General features: G+C 37.8%; 1 protein-coding gene and 1 long non-coding RNA gene across 2 annotated transcripts; both read right to left on the bottom strand.

Moving 5' to 3' along the window:
• Positions 1-656: 656 nt before the first annotated feature.
• On the bottom strand, positions 657-6,080 carry LOC146760747 (uncharacterized). The gene is made up of 2 exons (XR_014947193.1): positions 5,952-6,080; positions 657-1,548 (listed from the first exon to the last, which is right to left on the bottom strand). It is a non-coding gene; the product is annotated as an uncharacterized LOC146760747 (long non-coding RNA).
• Positions 6,081-6,345: 265 nt separating this feature from the next.
• Positions 6,346-9,224, bottom strand: GJD2 (gap junction protein delta 2). The gene is made up of 2 exons (XM_015864911.3): positions 8,726-9,224; positions 6,346-8,260 (listed from the first exon to the last, which is right to left on the bottom strand). Exons 1-2 carry the CDS (start codon positions 8,794-8,796, stop codon positions 7,417-7,419), a joined length of 915 nt encoding a protein of 304 aa, XP_015720397.1. The 5' UTR covers positions 8,797-9,224; the 3' UTR covers positions 6,346-7,416.
• Positions 9,225-18,288: the final 9,064 nt, after the last annotated feature.

Genomic DNA, 18,288 nt, shown 5'->3' with positions numbered 1-18,288 from the left:
TATAAATTGGGATTTAAAATATATTGAATTCTGTCATTCTAACTCCAGCAGTGTTTGCCATTTTCTTTTAAGTTAGTCTCTCCTGGTACTAGTTTAAAACTTGTCTTGATACATTTTGTTTTAAGAAACAATTCAAATGATTTCTAAAGTATAGTCAATAGAATTTATTGTATGGAAGACTTTTTAAACTTTACTTTTTTTTCAGTTGAGGATATTTCTTTACTTAAATTCATCTCAGTATAGAACTATCCTGATGCTCCGAGTTTGCTGAGTGCCAGAAGGTGTTATTAAAAAAAATTGGCAAGGGGACACTTACTCACTTTACTCCCCATGGAAGACCCTTTGTATGTATTATCTAGCATTTTATTTCAAAGCAAAATGAACTTCATAGAAAATATTGACATTATTTTTCATTCTTCATTAACTTGCATGTGACATTTTGTTCTTCCTCAGATTACTCTGAGGTTTTCCAACTGACACTGAAAAAGTACCCTCACACCTTCATATGTAGAATTTAACTTTATATCCATTAGTTCTGTAATGAGTCAGCATTTCTGGATGAATGATCTGGTGTAAAGAGTTTTGTTGTGTACATCTCTGAGCCACTGGGAAGTTACAGCCTTAATTTCATACAATAACTCTCATGTTTTATGAGATTCTTTTTTTTTTTTTTTTCCTCTATGGATTGAATGCATGAATAATCATGCCCAAGGCAAGACTTGATATTACGAGCAGCTGTCTTGCACAAGAAGGATGAAGCTATCCCTGGACAAGCAAGAGCTGCCAACTGCTCGGGTTCTTCTGTTGTTGGGCCCATTACACATCCTGCAAAGGCAAGAGAACAAGAGGCACTGCCACTGAGCTTGCCACAGCTGCTAAGTCCAGGGAAGGGCTGCATATGAGAGGTGACAGCACTGTCTGAGCAGAGAAGTCAGGGGTAAAGGCAAGGACAAGCTGTAATCACAGCTTTAATTCCCCACTTCTCCTTAGCAGTAGAAAACTGGCAAAGCCAGATCTTCCTGTTCTCTCTCCCCCATGGTTTTGCTTATACTACTGCTGAACAGACTTGAGTCTGTTTTGTGCTTTGAGTTCCTCTGAGAATGTGATCAGCTGTCCTAGGATGAACTTTGAGAAAACACATTCACTTCAATGACTGTCTTTCATTTCATGGTGAATAACAGCATAATTTTGCTGACCAAAAAATCAGAAGCTTTAACTCTTGAACAGGTATGTCAGCCAAACAGTACCTTTTACACATGCACTCAGACCAATGTCCACTCAGGGGTTAATTATAAATATTTCCACAGAGAATTGCAGCATCTGTATTGTAGCTGAGATAGCCCTATAGCATCACTCAAACCTTATACTAGGGAAGCGGGGCATGTTTCTGAGCATTCCTGCTTGGCTATGATTAATGGTCCAGGCATTGTTCTATTTTTATATTTTTGTTTTAGAAACTTACACATATTTCCTTACCATAGCTAGGCCTCCTGGCTGTGTTTCTGTCATGATTCCTTTTTTGTCTTTTTTATTCAAAGCAGGAGATCACTGGAAAAGAAAATTCAGAGAAAATAAATTCCTAGCCTTTTCAGTATTAGGAGGAATCAAGTATCCAGTGCCGCACAGCTACTTGGCTCACTGTACCATTACACAGTATGTAATACTGCAAAGCATAAACTGCTATTCCAACGGTGTGACAGTTTCAACGTATCAAATTTGACGCCTTTTCAATAAAACAGGCTAAATTTAGATAACCATATGCTCACCCTGACAAGCTAGCTTCTCCTTGATATGTGTTCTCATGAGCATACAGGAGGGCCTCGAAGTTTAACTAGTTTAAAATGAATTTAAAATACTGTATAGTTTACTGTAGAAAGTTCAAGGTGTTGAGTAAATATGAGAGTTTAATTAATATATTCTGCTTAGTGAAGTAAGATTTAGCTGCACATGTTAATGTTAATGGGTCACACTGGCAAATTCATTAATTGTACTAGAAACATTTTATCCATCCATGCTTTTAGTGCATTGTAATAAAAATGGTACAATTGAAGTCCATTCTTTTTTTAATACCAGAATGGAAAAGTCAAACTCTACATGCAATTTCACAATTACATTCCAATCTATACATCATCTTGAGATAGTTTTGAATAACTATTTGAGACATTTAGAAACTAATGACTTCAAAATGAGTCCCTCAGAAGTCTCTAACTGCCTTTTTGTTAGTAAGGTTGCAAATGATACACAATATCTACTCATGTATGCCTCATAATACCATAGAGACTGTACTATATTCTAAGATCAACGTCATTTTAAAATTCACTTCTTTTCCTTTGTTCCACTGATCACTTTTATTCCACTGATTGCTCACATGCTGATCTTATTGATCTGAATGCAAGCCAAAATCTGAAGAGCAAATCGCATTGCTGAAGGTAGAGAAAATCTTCAGTACACAATTATCGACAAGACAGTGCCATGAGAAAGCACAGAACACTTGATTTCTTAAGAGTAATAATTAAAGTACTAAACAAATCCTAGTGAAAAGAGTTGGACAGGTTCGTAATTACATATTTCTAGTGATACTTAATGGTCTGTCTCATGTAAATTTGGCAAAAAAAAACTGACAATATTTGTTAACTCTGTTTTAGAATTATAATACCTTAAAATACATACAGAATCTTAGATTATTATGATGATTAGAAAAGTAAAACAAGAACATTACGCACCCCAGGAGGCATAATTTGGAAATTTAAATTGAAGATTTAAAGAAAAGGTGAAGAAAATTTTCACCTCACTAATAAATAAATAAATAAATAAATGCAACCAAGATTTTGTGAAATTAATATCCTGGTTAAATCTTTATATTTTCTGGATTCTATGGCTAAAATTTGACTTAGAATGTGATTCCACTCCATTTATAAATAGAGAAACCTCAGTAGTTTCATTAAATAGAAATATGTAATGTGTCACTTCTGATACATTCTGACAGACATATGGCAAATACAAGAGATACAAACGAACTTATTTTCCTGCTCTTAAAGGTATATTCTCACTCTTAAATGAGAAAATTGAATTTAAGAATTGAGTATGTTTTATACTTAAAAATACATTTAATTCAAGTACATTGAGGACATTTAGCAATATCAGATGTGGAATCTTCCCTCTCAAAAGCCTTGAATACACAGAGCTTCACACATTCTTATCCAAAGGACGCTGCTAGAACAGGGTGATATTTTTTAAGGGTAAGTTAAGATGTTTCTAGAAAATTAAGTTTTTCAAAACACCTATGCTTTTAGAATATTACATGCAGTAGAAATCCCTTTGTATTTGAATTCTGACCATGTAATAAGACCACTTTTAATGTATGTTTATTGCAAGTTACTCTTAAACGTAAAGAAATATTTTAATTCTTTTTAAAAAAATGTTACCATGATTGCATAAGAAACAACATAAAATATTTTTAAAATTAAACTTGCATTTTATTTTATACCATGCATTTTTATAAAGAAGTCATACATATTCAGTTATCATCTCTATTTCAGTCATTACCAGGTAAAAGCTGACAGATTTTAACACAATGATTTTAATACAATTAAGGCAAGCCTCTTTTTAGCTATGACTTGTGTACACGATTGCCCAGTTAAATTTGCTATTAGCACAGCCCATAGTGCAATAATTTCATAGAAGGAAAAGTAATTTTTATTTCTTTAAATGTGACTTGTTCAGTTAGAAGACTGCACTTAATTTATAACTGTGTCTTGGATTATTTGACTTCTATGTATCCACCTCTAAAGTTCAGCATGTTTTCTGAAAGCTTACAATAACATAGAACTTCTGGGAGAAGCATCCCAAAATGTCCCGAAAATTGGTGGACATTAGAGAAGATGTAATCCCCCCAGTTAATCTCAGGAAATAATGGGATGTTCCCTTCATTTGGGAACTGTCTTCATCTCAGAGAAAGCCAAATCTCATCATTTCATGAAGTGCAACATCAGACATAATAGTCTATGCCTGTTCTCTCCCTCACAATTCTCCACTTTTTGGACCCCATTTCTGTACTTCTTTAGTGATCATAATATTTGTTTCCATTTAAGCTGAGAAACATTATTGTCCACAAGTACCAAATAGGGTGTGAAATGAATAATACAGATATGAACTGAATTTTCATATTTATTATCTGAATCTTCCATACATATCACTGGAAAAACTAATTCATTTCAATGAGACAGGAGCAAAGCCTATGTGGCCATAATTTATGCTTCAACTCTCATTCATTTCTGTTCAGCTAACACGCTTTCCCATTGTTGTGATAATTTTAAAGCATTTATTCTATAAATAAACAGCCAGCATTCATGATAAAGAAGTCCATTAGCATTAATCATATGACTTTTACATGATACACTGACTGAAAAAGGTGTTTCCAGTATTTCTCTTGCTCATGACAAATAAGTCATAGGTAAGAAACAAAATGCAGCAGTTGAATAGGCAGGCTAGAACACTTGATCTTCTGACATCATTTCATTTCTCTTCAGAAATACACAAATTATTTAGAACTTACTCAAAAAATAAAAAAATAAAAAAAAATAAATAGAGGAATTGTATTTTGTTTATCAAACTATGAGCCTTTGCCTTCTTTATCACTGATACTATTGAATAAATCAACATTTGTATTTCCCTATATATTTCTATTATGAAAATTCTGAAGAATCCCAGCTTACTGAAGTACAAAATGTGCAACTGCATAAAGTAATTGAATGAACTGAGTCACTGGCTTTGACTGTTATAAACAGATCATTTCTGTGTCATATGCAAAGGAATTTTAAGCATTAAAACCTTACAGCTATCAAGATGCGCACCTTCACTCGAGTCTGATTGAACACTGGCTATGCATCTACAAGAAATAACCTGCATTAGCTCTTCTGCCTGACAGGAAATCAAGCTGAACCTGAACCAAAGCCCAGTGAAGTCAGCATGAATTTTTTCCTTCAGTTTTAATTGGCAATAGATCAAGTCTTTTGCACAAAATCTCCTATTTCTTCAACTTTAAAACAATCCTTATGACTGTCAAACATTTTCCAGTTCAATATAAATTCAAAGGGTGAATTTGCAGAACAACCCACAAATCCACAAAATGAAGATCAGGCTTGGATTTGTGTGTCAAATAGTAATCTTTAGAAGCTTGTTATATTGCAGATGGAGATTTTAGCTGCCATGTTGCCTTTCTAAAAATAACCGGCAGTTTTCCAGTGAACATGCAGTCAACTAGCAATATCAGTGAGCATTTATACTGCACAGAATCATTTGATAAGTCCATTTTATGATCTTCTATAATCAAACTGTAAAAAATTTATTTTTTTACATAAGGAAAAAGATTTTTAAAATCTTTAAAAACATGACACATTTCAAAGTATTTTTTTTTCACTTTGGAAGAAAAAAGCCTATAAGCGAAAATGATAATGAATACACTATCTAACAGCTAATGACTTCTGTGGTTTGGTTTTTATTGTGTGCGAGGGTTTTTTGTTGCTGTTGTTGTTTTCAACACTGGCAAGCAAAAAGAATTAAATGTTGAAATATTTACTGTAATCCATAAAGAAAAGATCTATATGCACTATCTCCAGGACAAAGTATAATAAAATCCATAGTCAGGCTTGAAATAAAATACAATCAAAAGGCCATTTGTAGCTCTAAACCCTCATCTCCTTCATGCATTATAAAGTATCCCCAATTTTTCCATCACCATTTGGGCACTTTTCTTTAAAGTGCAGATAACACTTAGTTAAGAATGAAATCTTATGGTTTTTGAATCCTGATCCAAGTCCTACTGTTGCCAGTGAGATACCCTCTGTCAAAGTCGTTGGGAATTAGGTATGGTCCGTAAGCAAATCTTTGTACCCTATATTAAAATCATTGCTATTAATAGAGATTTCTTTCTGACTGCCCCAGTGGCTTACCAGTAAGTCGAGGGGACAGGAACAGTGTCTTTCTTGAATCAGCTGTAAAGCAGAAAAGCTGAGGTTACTATTCCCTGATGAAAAGCTGCAATTGTTTCATTTTCAAGGTAAACACACCCTGCTATTTCCAGAGTGACCTTGGCAGCCAACTGTGTTGCCCTTAGTGTCAGCAGAATGAAGGCTGTTGGTGTCAGTGGGCTTTGGATCAGGCTTTAAAGACAGAAAATTATTGCTTAAGAGGAAAACGGACATAATGAATAGTCTTGATTTCCCAGGTTTTGTCACTTAGAGTTCAGAATATAAACAAGACACTTTAAACCCTGAAGAGTATTTATAAGTCAAATATTTTGTATATTTCCACAACTGTATACAATAATAAAGAAGAACAAACCTCTCTGGCTTACAAAAAAAAAGGCAAATACTTTATTTATGAATAGAGATTTTAGCTGCTTTTTACACCACTGCAATGACTAAACAAATAGCATAAAAGAAATAAAGGAGAGTATAAAATCACTTTATTACAACTGGTATTCCAAAACAACCTTCTGATTAAGTACAGAGTTGGATGTTTCAAGTATGGCACTTATACAAATAAGAGCAGAGAGAAGGTGATATAATCACAGTTAAAAGCAATGAACTCTGTTCCTTTGGTATGTATGTCACCGTAGGTAACTGTAGGTAAGTATGTAACTTGGCCAGCATGAACCAACTCCATCTTATTCATGCACATATCAGGGAATGAACTGAAATGTGCTGTTATATTTTTTATATCACAACTAATATAAGATGATTAAGGACTCTGGTGTGTGAGGACAGGCAAACAATAAATGGCAAAATTATATCCAGCATTTATTGTTTAGCATAACTAGATGATGCACAAACTATGTTAGAAAATAGCTAGTAATACACACCAGGAAGAACTCTGTGATGCAGACTAGCAAAATAACATCAGACATCTGAGATAGGTGAAAGCAGATGTCCTGATAGATCTGTGGTCACAGTGCAATTACCCTCCTTTTAAAACATGCTTACATCTGCACATTGTAACAGTTTACCCCACCCCATCCCACCCCACATAGAGTATCCTTGCAGATTTTTAATATGAACATTCTACATGTTTACAAAGATCAGTCAGACAGTCCGAACTGTAAACTCATCCTAATGATGACCAAAAAGCCACTCCACCAACAGATAGCATTCAATCTTTAGAAAGAAAATTAGTAATAATAGTAGCTGTAAGGCTAGATCAAGCATGGTTTTATAGCTGTTTTGTGGTTTGTTTGTTTGTTTGTTTTTCAGTCTTTTACATAGCACTGCATTTCTGCAGCTAGTTCAGTAAGTGCAGATCCAATACCTTAATGGCTTTCTTGGTGGTTTGATAAAATGCTTGCCTAAGCAATGTACCTTTCTCTAATAGTGTCTGGGTCTGTTCCACCTGGCACCAAGTTTCAGTTCTGTCACAGCCTCACACATAAGCTGAGTCACTTGACTGAGTCCTGCCAAAGTTAGGCATGCTCATTCTTGGCAGGTCCTTATTTCTGATTTCATATATGGATTTCCTTTTTGCCTGTACTCCTCTCACTGCCATTTTGATCTTTCTCCAGCCCAGGTGGTTCAGTTCTGCCAAATTGAGCACCACACAAATGCCACTGACAGCAAACATGAACACCAAGAACACAGTCTTCTCAGTGGGTCTAGAGACATAGCACTCTACTTCTTTAATGCAAGGGTATCTGTCACATTCGTACATGGAAGGGACATTGAATCCATACAGAAAATACTGTCCCACTAAGAATCCAATCTCTAGGGCATTTCGAAAGACCACTTGGATGATATAAAATCGAGAAATGCCTTCTTGCCTCCTCATCTTTGATTTTGTAGTTCTGATTGCAGGATTGGGGATCTCCTTCACTTCTAAGCAGTCTGGTTCTGCCTCTTTGGTGGAGTTCTCAGTGTTCTGCAGCACCCCATTGACAATAGTGTTCTTGATTTTCTTACTGTCCTCACGCTTCATTGAATCCTGGTCTCTCTCCAAGGTGAGGAAGACAGTGGAGTACCTCCGTTCCCTCTGCTTAGCAGACTGATGAACAGAGTATGTTATGAAGCACAGGCTGGGAGTGCACACCATGATGATCTGGAACACCCAATACCTTATGTGAGAAATAGGGAAAGCCTGGTCGTAACAAGCCTGGTTGCAGCCTGGCTGCAGCGTATTACAGACAAACATAGTTTGCTCGTCATCGTACACCGTCTCCCCTACAATGGCCACAATGAGGATCCTGAAGATCACCACCACGGTCAGCAGGATCCTGGAACAGAGAAGCCCGTCAGTGCGCGCGACCGGGAGCTGTCCAGTGCTGATCGTCCCGGGGCTCCGCAGCCGGTGCGGTATCGCCTCGGCGCGGCGGGGAGCGGCCGTGCCTCGCCGCCAGCCCCAGCTCCTGTTGGGAGCTGCCCCGGCCCCTCTGGGAGAAACAACAGCGACCGCGAGGGCCTCAGCTGCAGAATGCGCAGAGAGGCGCGGAAGGGCTCCGGCTACGGGACCGCTGTAGCGGTGGAATTCCCTCAGTGTCTGCCCGCAGCCCCCCTACTCCTCGAGGTCGGGCCGAGCGCCGTGTCTCCGCGTCCTGTGCCGTGGCTCCGTGCCCGCTCCGCCCGCACACAGGCAGTCTCCAGGCGCGCACGGCAGGAGCCCCGCGCAGTCTGCTCGCACCGCCAGGACTCGGCAGCAGGGCAACCCCGCGCTCCCCCCCTCAGCACCCCGTCGCCCTTACCTCCCTATCATAGTAGAGTGCTGCTGCACGGCAGCTTCCAGTAGCCTCTCTAGAATAGTCCATTCCCCCATCGCTGTTCATCCGGAGACAAAGACTTTGGCAAGCGGAGGGGATCTCTTCACTTCTTCCTACCCCTTTCTTCTTCCCCCCACTTTTTTTTTTTTTTTTCTTTTTGTTATTGTGTTGCAAGGGGTGGAGAAAGAAAAAAAAAATACAACAACAGCAACAACAAAAAATTATAAAAAAAACAAACGGGAGAAACCCCCTTCTACCGCCTGCAGTCCGGTAGTAGAAAGGCAGCTGGACGCGGCAGCCCTTCCGAGGACTCTCGGCTCGGCTCTGCCCGGTTCGGCTCGGCCCGACTCTATTCGGGGCCCCGCGGCAGCCGAGCCCGGCCCGGACCACTCAGCTCGTGCCGCGGCGGACCCGCGCCGAGGAGGGAGGAAGGTTGGCTTTTAATGTCTTGCTGCCTCTAATCTGCCTTTAAGTAGTCTCCGCTTGCGTCACTGACAGGTTGGTGGAGAGCAGCCAAAAGCAGAGCTCGGATTTTCTCATTTTTTATTATTCCCGTGAATATAAATAAATAAATGCGATAAAACAAATGAAGTAAATAAATGAGGAGAAGGGAGGCGGAGAAAGAGCTGGCCCAGCCGCCACGAGGCTCCCCTCGCCAGCGAGCAGCTAGTCGCCCGACCAGAGCCCTTCCCGGTCGCGGCCAGGCCATTCCGGCCACCTCCCCACCTTTGGGATAGGACCCCAAGGGAGAGTACCCCGGGGAACCGGCACTGGCCCGCGGCTGCTACTCCGGGGTGCTGTGCCCCTGTGCCTGACTGCAGAGTCGGGAGCTGTGGGGCTCTGAGAGTTCCCGGGCTTGAGAGAACAGCAGTGTCATGCAGCAGCAATCTCAACTAATACAACTGCTTACCTTTGGGGGATACTGGTCTTAAAGCTGTGCCTTAATTTTCCTCTGATCATAAATATAATACAAGAATCACTAAGAAGTGAACATATATAGCCATTTTTGAGAATTCTGAGATTGGATTTAAGCAAGAAAAGACACCAAACCTTCATTCAAAACATCTCCAAACAGCATGAGAATAAAGACATCCCTTCATTATAAAACATTTACATATTCCCCAAAATCATTACAATATGTTTTAAATATTTTTTATTTTATGGCAACCCTTAGAGACTGTACCTGAGACACTATCAAACAATTTCAGACAAACATTGACACCTGCTGGGATTGACTCTTCCCTGGTGGTGAATCCTAAAGTGTGTTCTCTACATTTCCATAAAGTGTAGCTTTTTACCTACTCAACTGATCTTATTAAAATGAACATAAGAAAAATTCAAATCAATCTGATCAGCATTCCTGCTGCCAAACTCAGTAAAATCAGTCTTCTTCCAAAGCAGAATGGTTTAGGCCACTCTAAACAGTATGGTCCTCTTTAATTTGCAGCTGTCTCATGAAAAAAAATGTGTTGTGCTAATGATGAGAAGCGTTCTCTAAATAAATACAGCCAAGCTTCATCAATGTACAGGACACTGGTGTGTTTCAGACATCTTAAAATTTGCCTTTTCCTTTGATGTGTGCATATGGTCCCTGATTCATGTTACTGGGTCCGTTTCCTGACTGGATCCTTAAGCCTTTGAAATGGGGAAATGTCAAATATGAGAAGATCAATGAATGCCTCTATTTGCACAGAAAATTGCAGATTTTTTTGTCTTATCCAATCAAGTGGATGTTAAGAAGTAATCTGGATTGTTTCTTTCCAACACCACTGCTTTTCCTTAAATCCTGACAACATCCTTCTTTAAACCTGAAACTCACACCTCCTGCAGTATGTGCGTGTGTTTGTAAAACCTGCTGCTGCGCCAACATAAAGAAAGAAAAGACAAAAAAAAAAAAAGTGTTGTTCCTTTTGTTTTAAAAGGACTGCAGTATCTATCAGCCATAAAGTTTTTCATTAGGGCCACAAAGTATCTCTGTGGAGAGGCATCTGAAAATAACAGAGATCAAAACAAGAAAGGAAGCAGTAATGCATGTGCAGAAGGAGAGAGGGCAGGGAGTATGCTAATAAGCTAATGATGATAATCCTATTTGGAGAACCAGAGAGAGAAAGACCTTGACAGAAATTACTGAAGAGCACAGAGGAGATTTTGGTCCACAGTCAAGTATATGCATTTCTACAAAGGGAAGCTGTTAAGTAGCCTCAGGATAGAAAACATACATATCTGAGTTTTTATGACCAGTAAACAAACAGGAATCAAATTCTGATCAAACCGTACACTGAGCTTTTGGTAATCAGTTAACCGGTATTTGCTCTTTGTTATGAGATCTACTTATTGCTGGTAGCCCACTTGTAGAAACATAAAGGGGAAGTAACATAAATGAATGTTACAGATATGTAAACACTGATATGAAATATACTTTGCTTATGTGTGTTTTAAAGTTAAATATTTCAGGTCAGGGAGTTGTAACTCATTCTAAAACAGCTGACCTTTCCTTTTCTAACAGTAGCTTCATATGCCACATCATCACCTTATTCACAAACTGGACGCTTGTCTTTACACTTGACTGTTTGTGGACTTCAGATCTCTGTGAAAGTGGGCAAAAAGATAATAATTACAATCTGAGTGTTTCTTGATGCTAACACACATTTTAAGTGAATGGAAAGTAATTATTAACATTCCCTTTATTCACCACATGGGCAACAGCAACCCACGGACTTGCCTGACTGTAAGGTAGAATAATAGAAAAGATGGTAATAGATATTCAAAAGGTTATCCATAGGGAAAACTTACCAATATGGATGCTTTCAGTCTGGCTGAAAAATGCTGAGGCTGACTACCCACTCTCCACAAAGAAGCAACCTCAAAGAGATGCTGCCTTAATGGTGGTCAGCCCTTAAATGAAGTCTAGGGAAGGTGGAGTCAAGCTTCACCCCTTCCGGGAGCACAGCTGAATTACTCTCACCTGTGCGCCCACAGCTGACCCGACACTTGCCTCAGCTGATTAAGTAGAGGTTCAGGCTGTGATTACCAGTTTTCCATACACCTGACAAATACCTAAATTACAAAGTATCTGAAGTTTGAATAGTAGACTTAAGAAGATCTTCAGCTTCTTGGGGTTATTAGATTTTTCGTTGTTTCCCTGAATACTCCAGTCCATGATAAAGCTATGATTTGCAGATGAGTAGACTAGTAAGAATGCTACTGAAGCATCTGCATCATGTGTGATATTCACATTATAAAATCACGCACGTATTACATTCACAAGCACTCAGGATTATCAGCACTTTAAATTATACAAAGCTCAAGGCTTACAAATAATCATTTCTTACTGAAAAAAACAGGGCAGTCCTGTCCAGTTCCACATATTTGTTAGCTGTATAAAAAGTAAATAAAGATGGCTTCACACTCCCAAGTGCAGGCTTTGGAGTTGAGGATGTATTTATATTTGGTTTGCTCTGCATTTGAAGAAAATGACTATTTGTCTGCAGATTAAATTCAGCATTCATAACACAACCCTCACAAACCTCACACCAGCAAAAAGAACTCCCCATACCAAAGTCAAAACAACAACCGAGCTCAAACAACCTTTCCAAAGTGAAATCAGAACTCCAGCCCCCACATGTATTCAAAGATGGCTCTGCCTCAATATTAATTCATGTTAACATAATACAGATGGAGCTGATCTTGGATTAGATTTGGAGAATGAGACTGTGTGTGTCCTCAGTTCAGATGCCAAACTGAGGTTAATCTGTCTCTAAGAAGAGATAGGACAGATTCTCTCTAAGAAATCCAGCCCTTTTGCCCTGATTTGGTTTTGCAAAAGGCTGGGAGGCCAACAAATCTCTCAGGCTATGCATTCCTCAAATACAGGGCTGACCACACAGGGCCTGCACCGACATATTTGGCTCTGGTATCAGACTCCCTGCAGCCCCAGTGCTGATGGCATGACTTGGGCAGGGCAAAGCAGCCAGCTGGCCGCTGCCTACCTGTCAGATCATGTATAGAATCATTGTGTTCCAACCTTGTTGTTCTCTATGTTGAGATTAATTCATGTGAAAACAAGATCCATATCTTACAGAAGCACCCCCCAAATACTACACCCTTTTAAAGATATAGATTCATTTTTTCCATATATTTTATCTCAGAATAAATCTCCCTGGATCTTTATTGCCCCACATTAGCTTTGTGATTGCACTTTCCATCCAATGTCACAAAAGGGAGATATTCCTACATTACTTTTATAAAACTGGAATATTTTCTTTCGAAGACCAATGTGATGAGTGCTTTCTTTCTGACAGCATTTGGTGTAATCCTCAATACCTAAGTAGTTAGCTACTAAACAGAAAACGCCTATCTAAGACCTCTCACAGCCATCTGCTACACTCTGCTTTCATTTCATGCCATGTGTGTATTAATGAAATGATTGCATCAGATTATATCTTTTATTCATAAAATCATGTAGGTCATCTTCTTCCACCTACACTTCCTCATTAAAATGAACAGTTGTGTGTTCATTTTCCTCTTGCTGTGTGAGTACAACCCTGGCACAACTGCTCTGTGCATTTTAATCAGAAATCCTCTATGCTTTTTCTTCCATGAAATATCTACAAAAGGCAATTTCTTTGTTTCACACCAGAGAGTGCATTTGAAGAAAAAAGATTTCCGAAAAGGTGCAAGACCTGGATGCACTGCCAGAGGTCATCTGCTTTCAAGACAAAGCAACAACAGACTGCAACACAGTCACTTTGATTCTGAGAAACATGTAGCAGATTCTTCTCCCATAGGCAATAGTGTTTGTATCAAAACTGCCACTATCAAGCCAAGCACTTTTGTTCCTTCATTTGAGAATGAAAGATGGCCTGCATTTGTGCACGCCATGCTAGGGAACAGCAAAGCACCAGCTGCAGAAGAGTCAGGGCTTCATGGAACACTTAAATAGACAAAATAGTTATCCTAATAATGACGTCAAGATTGTTATCAGTCTCAGGTCCATGCCTACTCCTTTCTACCGAAGGATGCTATGAGTGAAAAGTTCTTTAGCAAATCAGTGCATGTTATTAGGAAAGATGGAATAAATGTTAGGTCTTATATGTTGCACTGAATTTCTGCAACTAGTCTTGCCAGCTGGGAGCTGGTACAAGAAATATTCATGAGGCAGGCCAGTATTAAATAAAAACTTCATAATGTTAACAATGAAAAGAATTTTAAATATCTAAGTGTAACTGCTTTGTCTAGAAAACATTTTATATATTTCACTTCTAATTGCAGCTCCAATCTTTCAAAGATCCATATTCAAAAAGATATACAGCCTGATACAAATGCTTGGTAGTTTACAGTAGAATATGGGCCAATCATATGGTCACTGTACTAGAACCAATACAGAATGTTGGCAAGATTCTTTTTGTCAAACCTGATTTTCCTCTTTTCCTTACAAATCAAGTAAGAGCTATACATAATAACCAGAAGAAAATTAATAAAATATAATGACAATAATAAATTCAAAAGCATTTATTTTCAATTCATATAATAGTATCTCAGTCCCTAGGTAGTCAATCTTTGTTTTACTAATGTCAATTCTGACTTCTGTTTGGTCACAATTCAAAAATTCATAAGAACTTATTTATACCAGGACATCTTAGTATTACTAGTGGCCAAATGCTAATGATGAGAAAGTGAGTGCTGCAAAGAATGCAAGAATAACAAAAAGAAAGATTCAGTAATAAGAACCAATTTCCATGCACTGGAACTGCCAGCAGCATTTGCCTCCTACATTTTGTGGAAAAAGAATAATTATTCTTTATGAGAAGTCATGCTTCAGTATTTCAATATGAATGCTTTACATCAAGACTTTTTTAGACCTACCACTTTGCCTTCCCTGCATTTGTCTTTCTCCATATTCTGCATCCTTATTTATCCAGATGCTTTCTGTTCAGCGACATCATTTGCAGCAGAGTTACTTTCATTTATTTGGGTTGTCATACCTCCACATGTCTTCAGCTTTCCTGATGTCCATCATTCTTCTTTTCTCCCTCCACATCTCACCAGTCTTGAAAGGGAATTCACATTACATTAAAGCATCCCAATGGAGGCTATGCTGAAGTAATCACTTGAAATAACTAGGGCAGGCAAATGATTGACTCAAAAGTAAACTATGACAGCAGGAGTGGAAAACTTGGTAAGAGTGGCAGCTCAGTAAGAAATGCAAATTTTTTTAAATCCATTTGTCAGTCAAAGGTTTTGCAGTTACCGTAAAAATGGGTGAAATACATTTGATATGCAATTCATAACAGTTATATAAAATATAAATGATATGCAATTCATTAGATATATAAAGTACAAATGTATACACACTTGCACAAGTGTGCAAACACATGTCAATGAGTGTTTTATAGTTAGAGTTCATTTGACGCAAAGAAATACAAAATAATATTAAGTATATCATCCCATAGGAATTCCTGTTCTCTAGGAATCCTCTTTTGTGAGACTGTTAGGACGATTTAAAAGGTCTGTGTGGGGAGGATGCATTCAAATTCGATGTGATTTTAGTCTTTCTCCCATGTCCCAAGTTGAAAGCTATTGAGTTATCCTTTCAATTACTTCTGTTCACGTGGATCAAGAATATATAGTTTAATGGAATAATCTGATATACTTTCAAGAGTACATGTAATATTAAAAAAATAAAATAAAAAATCAAGTGAATTTAAATGTTAGAATTTTATTGCAGCGTGATGCATAAGTATTCAGCAGTGATATATCTTTAGTCTAAAAGCTTTAGCCTCATTTACAGATCTACACGCTGAAAAATACCAATTAATAGGCCCAGAATGTTTTCCCAGAACTACCCCAGGCCATGCACAGGTGGGGATAAAACTGGGCTTTTTATCACTTCTACAGCTGCTTCTAACACACTGCATCTTTTCAGTGTTGGGCAAAGTGTTATATTTTCAAAATACTATTTGTTAACTAACTTCTCCTAAACAACAACAACAACAAAAATTCCAGAATATTCCTTATATTTTTGTGATTTTTCTGTTTCAAAATGTTGGAAAATCAATTTTGGAGTATCAAAATGTTCTATGAATATAGATTCCTGAGTTTTAAAAGGATGTGACTAAGTATTCAATTTTTTCTACCCTACAACAAAGTGATTAAAGATTTTTCCATACTTCTAATGCTGTGAAATATTCAATTACCTACTACATTTTTTAGAATCTATCAAAACTCACTTATTTTTTACTATTTTTGAAGGAAATAATTCATGGGGAAAAAAAGGAGAAAAAAATAAATTGAGTAATCTATAAAATATTGTAAAACTGTGCGTGGTTTATTTCTGTGCTTCTACAAAAAAAAAAAAAAGAAAAATCTTCATTCTGCATAATGTCACTATGGCACTGGAAGTTACAGTTTATTTCTCTAGACAATGGAGAAGTCTGTGTAATTTCTTGCATAGGTCACAGTTGCTCTAGGGCTGCGCTGAATTGAACATATCCTATGCAAATCTGACCTCGTTTTTAACCAGATATTTACTTTTCATGTGAGATTTAGAACTTTTCCTTTGCAGCTCTTTGCAGTCTCTTTTACACTACCCTGCAATAAATCAGGGTCTGTTTTTCCTGTAATGAGCATATCCAAAGTAGCAATGATTTTTAGAAAAAAGGAAAAAAAAAATTCCTTTGTACCTTGCCCCATGATTTCCTTAGTTGAAAAGTGTATCTGCCCTCCTTAGCAGAAAGCTGAGTATGTCAAGAAGTGCCTCCCTTTCTTCTACCTTCTCCATGAAATCCCTAGGAGGGCAGGGGCTGGTGAGGAAAGGTGGCCCATGCACAGCAGAGCCAGCAGCTGTTGGAGAAATCCCTGGGGGACCATTCTACTGTCAGTGGGGTGGCAGGGAGCACACCATAATCACCACTTGCCAGTCTGTTAACCTTTTCTGTACTTCCTGTCATTTAAAATGCTAGTCAAGTGAGTGCCAAAGGTTCCAACAGTGAGAACAGTGTGATAGATCTACACTTCCCTGAAAATGGGTGAACATTTTATGCATACATTTTTATCAATTTATTATTTTGTATCAATTAATAAGATTTATTGTAAAGAACACTTTGTGTTTTGTCTACGTTTCCTATTTTTCAGGTTCTGAAGCATATTTTGCACTTGTATGTGTCTATGCCTGCTGGGCACACAGTAAAAATCACAGAATTTTATTTTCTTCAGTCAGCTTCTCCATTTTGCACACAATTTCCTCAGCACAGATTCACTCAAGCTGCACCCAAACACCCTGCCTTGGGACAATAAGCCTCCCTTTCCCCACTGAGATTTACTCTCCTCTTTCTTGTACAGCACATAACAGACTCTCTTGGGGAAGTGTCTAAGAACTGGTCTATGGAAAATGTTCTTTCCTAAGGTTTACGTTTCATAAAATAGACTAAAATATATTGTAAACCTCCATTCTCCAGCATTTTGAGACAAGGTCTCATATTACAACACAGCTACCCAGTGTTTTCCAGAACTCTGAAACACTCAACATTTTATGAGGATTCTGATACAGAAGAATCAGTAGTTCCCAGCCCTTATTTCACTAAATAATACTGTATAAGGATGTACATTCATGCTAGAGTTTCTGGGAACAAAGACCAGGTTAGTGACTTCAAATATTTGTTGATAAGCACATAAAGACCTATTTAAACATGTCATTAAGTAATATAACATGAAAACATGGCTAAATTATCAATCTGATTTGTTTCATCAATATTTTTTTATAGATTTCATTATTTCATGAATTTTCCTCTAAGCAAAGGATGTGTCATGGAGCAGGAATTGTATTATAAGCAGAAAGAGCTTACAGGAAGGCTTCTCCAGGTGGAGAAAAAAAAAAAAAAAAAAGCCTCTACATAGCTCTAATAATAAATAAAAATTTGTGAGGTACATTTAAAGTAATTACACCAACAAGATATCAAAGTCCAAGGTCACAGTACCTGAAATGTCAGTGCAAAATGTTCCCTGGCCTTGAAGGCAGTAAGTACGACAACACTAAATGTGTGAAATCCAAATATAACTGCCAGAAAGACAAACAAGGCATGAGAGAAAACATGAGCTCAAAGATAGATCAATTAAGTCAAAGAACACCAACTAGACAGGTGGATGAGTCAGAGATATCAGGCAGAGTTCTTGTTGAATGGAAAATGCATTTAATACAGTATGTTGCACTGTGCGAGACAATGAGACGAACAAGCTAAGATAAATTTGGTGGCACTGTGCCATGATGACAGAAACATCCTTAAACAAAGAACACAGAATTAGTTTCTGCTTTTAAAAGATTTCTTCATTTGTGATTCCCCCTTCCTAAACCAAACAATATGGTTTTATTCAGTTTTTAACATTATCTTGGGAAAGAAGATATAATATACAGTAAGATATTCTCTTTGATGTGATATATGAGATACATCTTCTTATTCTTTCATTGAGAAGAGTAGATCAGAGAAATATATTATGTGAATATATCTGGACATACTTAAAGGTTTTTAATTGTTCTTTTCTCTAGGGAAAAG

Source organism: Coturnix japonica, chromosome 5 (assembly GCF_054131305.1).
Source record: "Coturnix japonica strain WE chromosome 5, WE-NBRP24, whole genome shotgun sequence".
Lineage (NCBI taxonomy): Eukaryota > Metazoa > Chordata > Aves > Galliformes > Phasianidae > Coturnix > Coturnix japonica.
This window is presented reverse-complemented; position numbering and strand designations above follow the sequence as displayed.

What these genes read in the sequence shown, in the direction of transcription:
- GJD2 (XM_015864911.3), bottom strand. Translation starts at nt 8,796, where the DNA reads ATGGGGGAATGGACTATTCTAGAGAGGCTACTGGAAGCTGCCGTGCAG. An exon ending in CACTCTACTATGATAGGGAG is followed by an intron (nt 8,261 to 8,725) that starts GTAAGGGCGACG and finishes TCTCTGTTCCAG; the next exon opens with GATCCTGCTGACCGTGGTGG.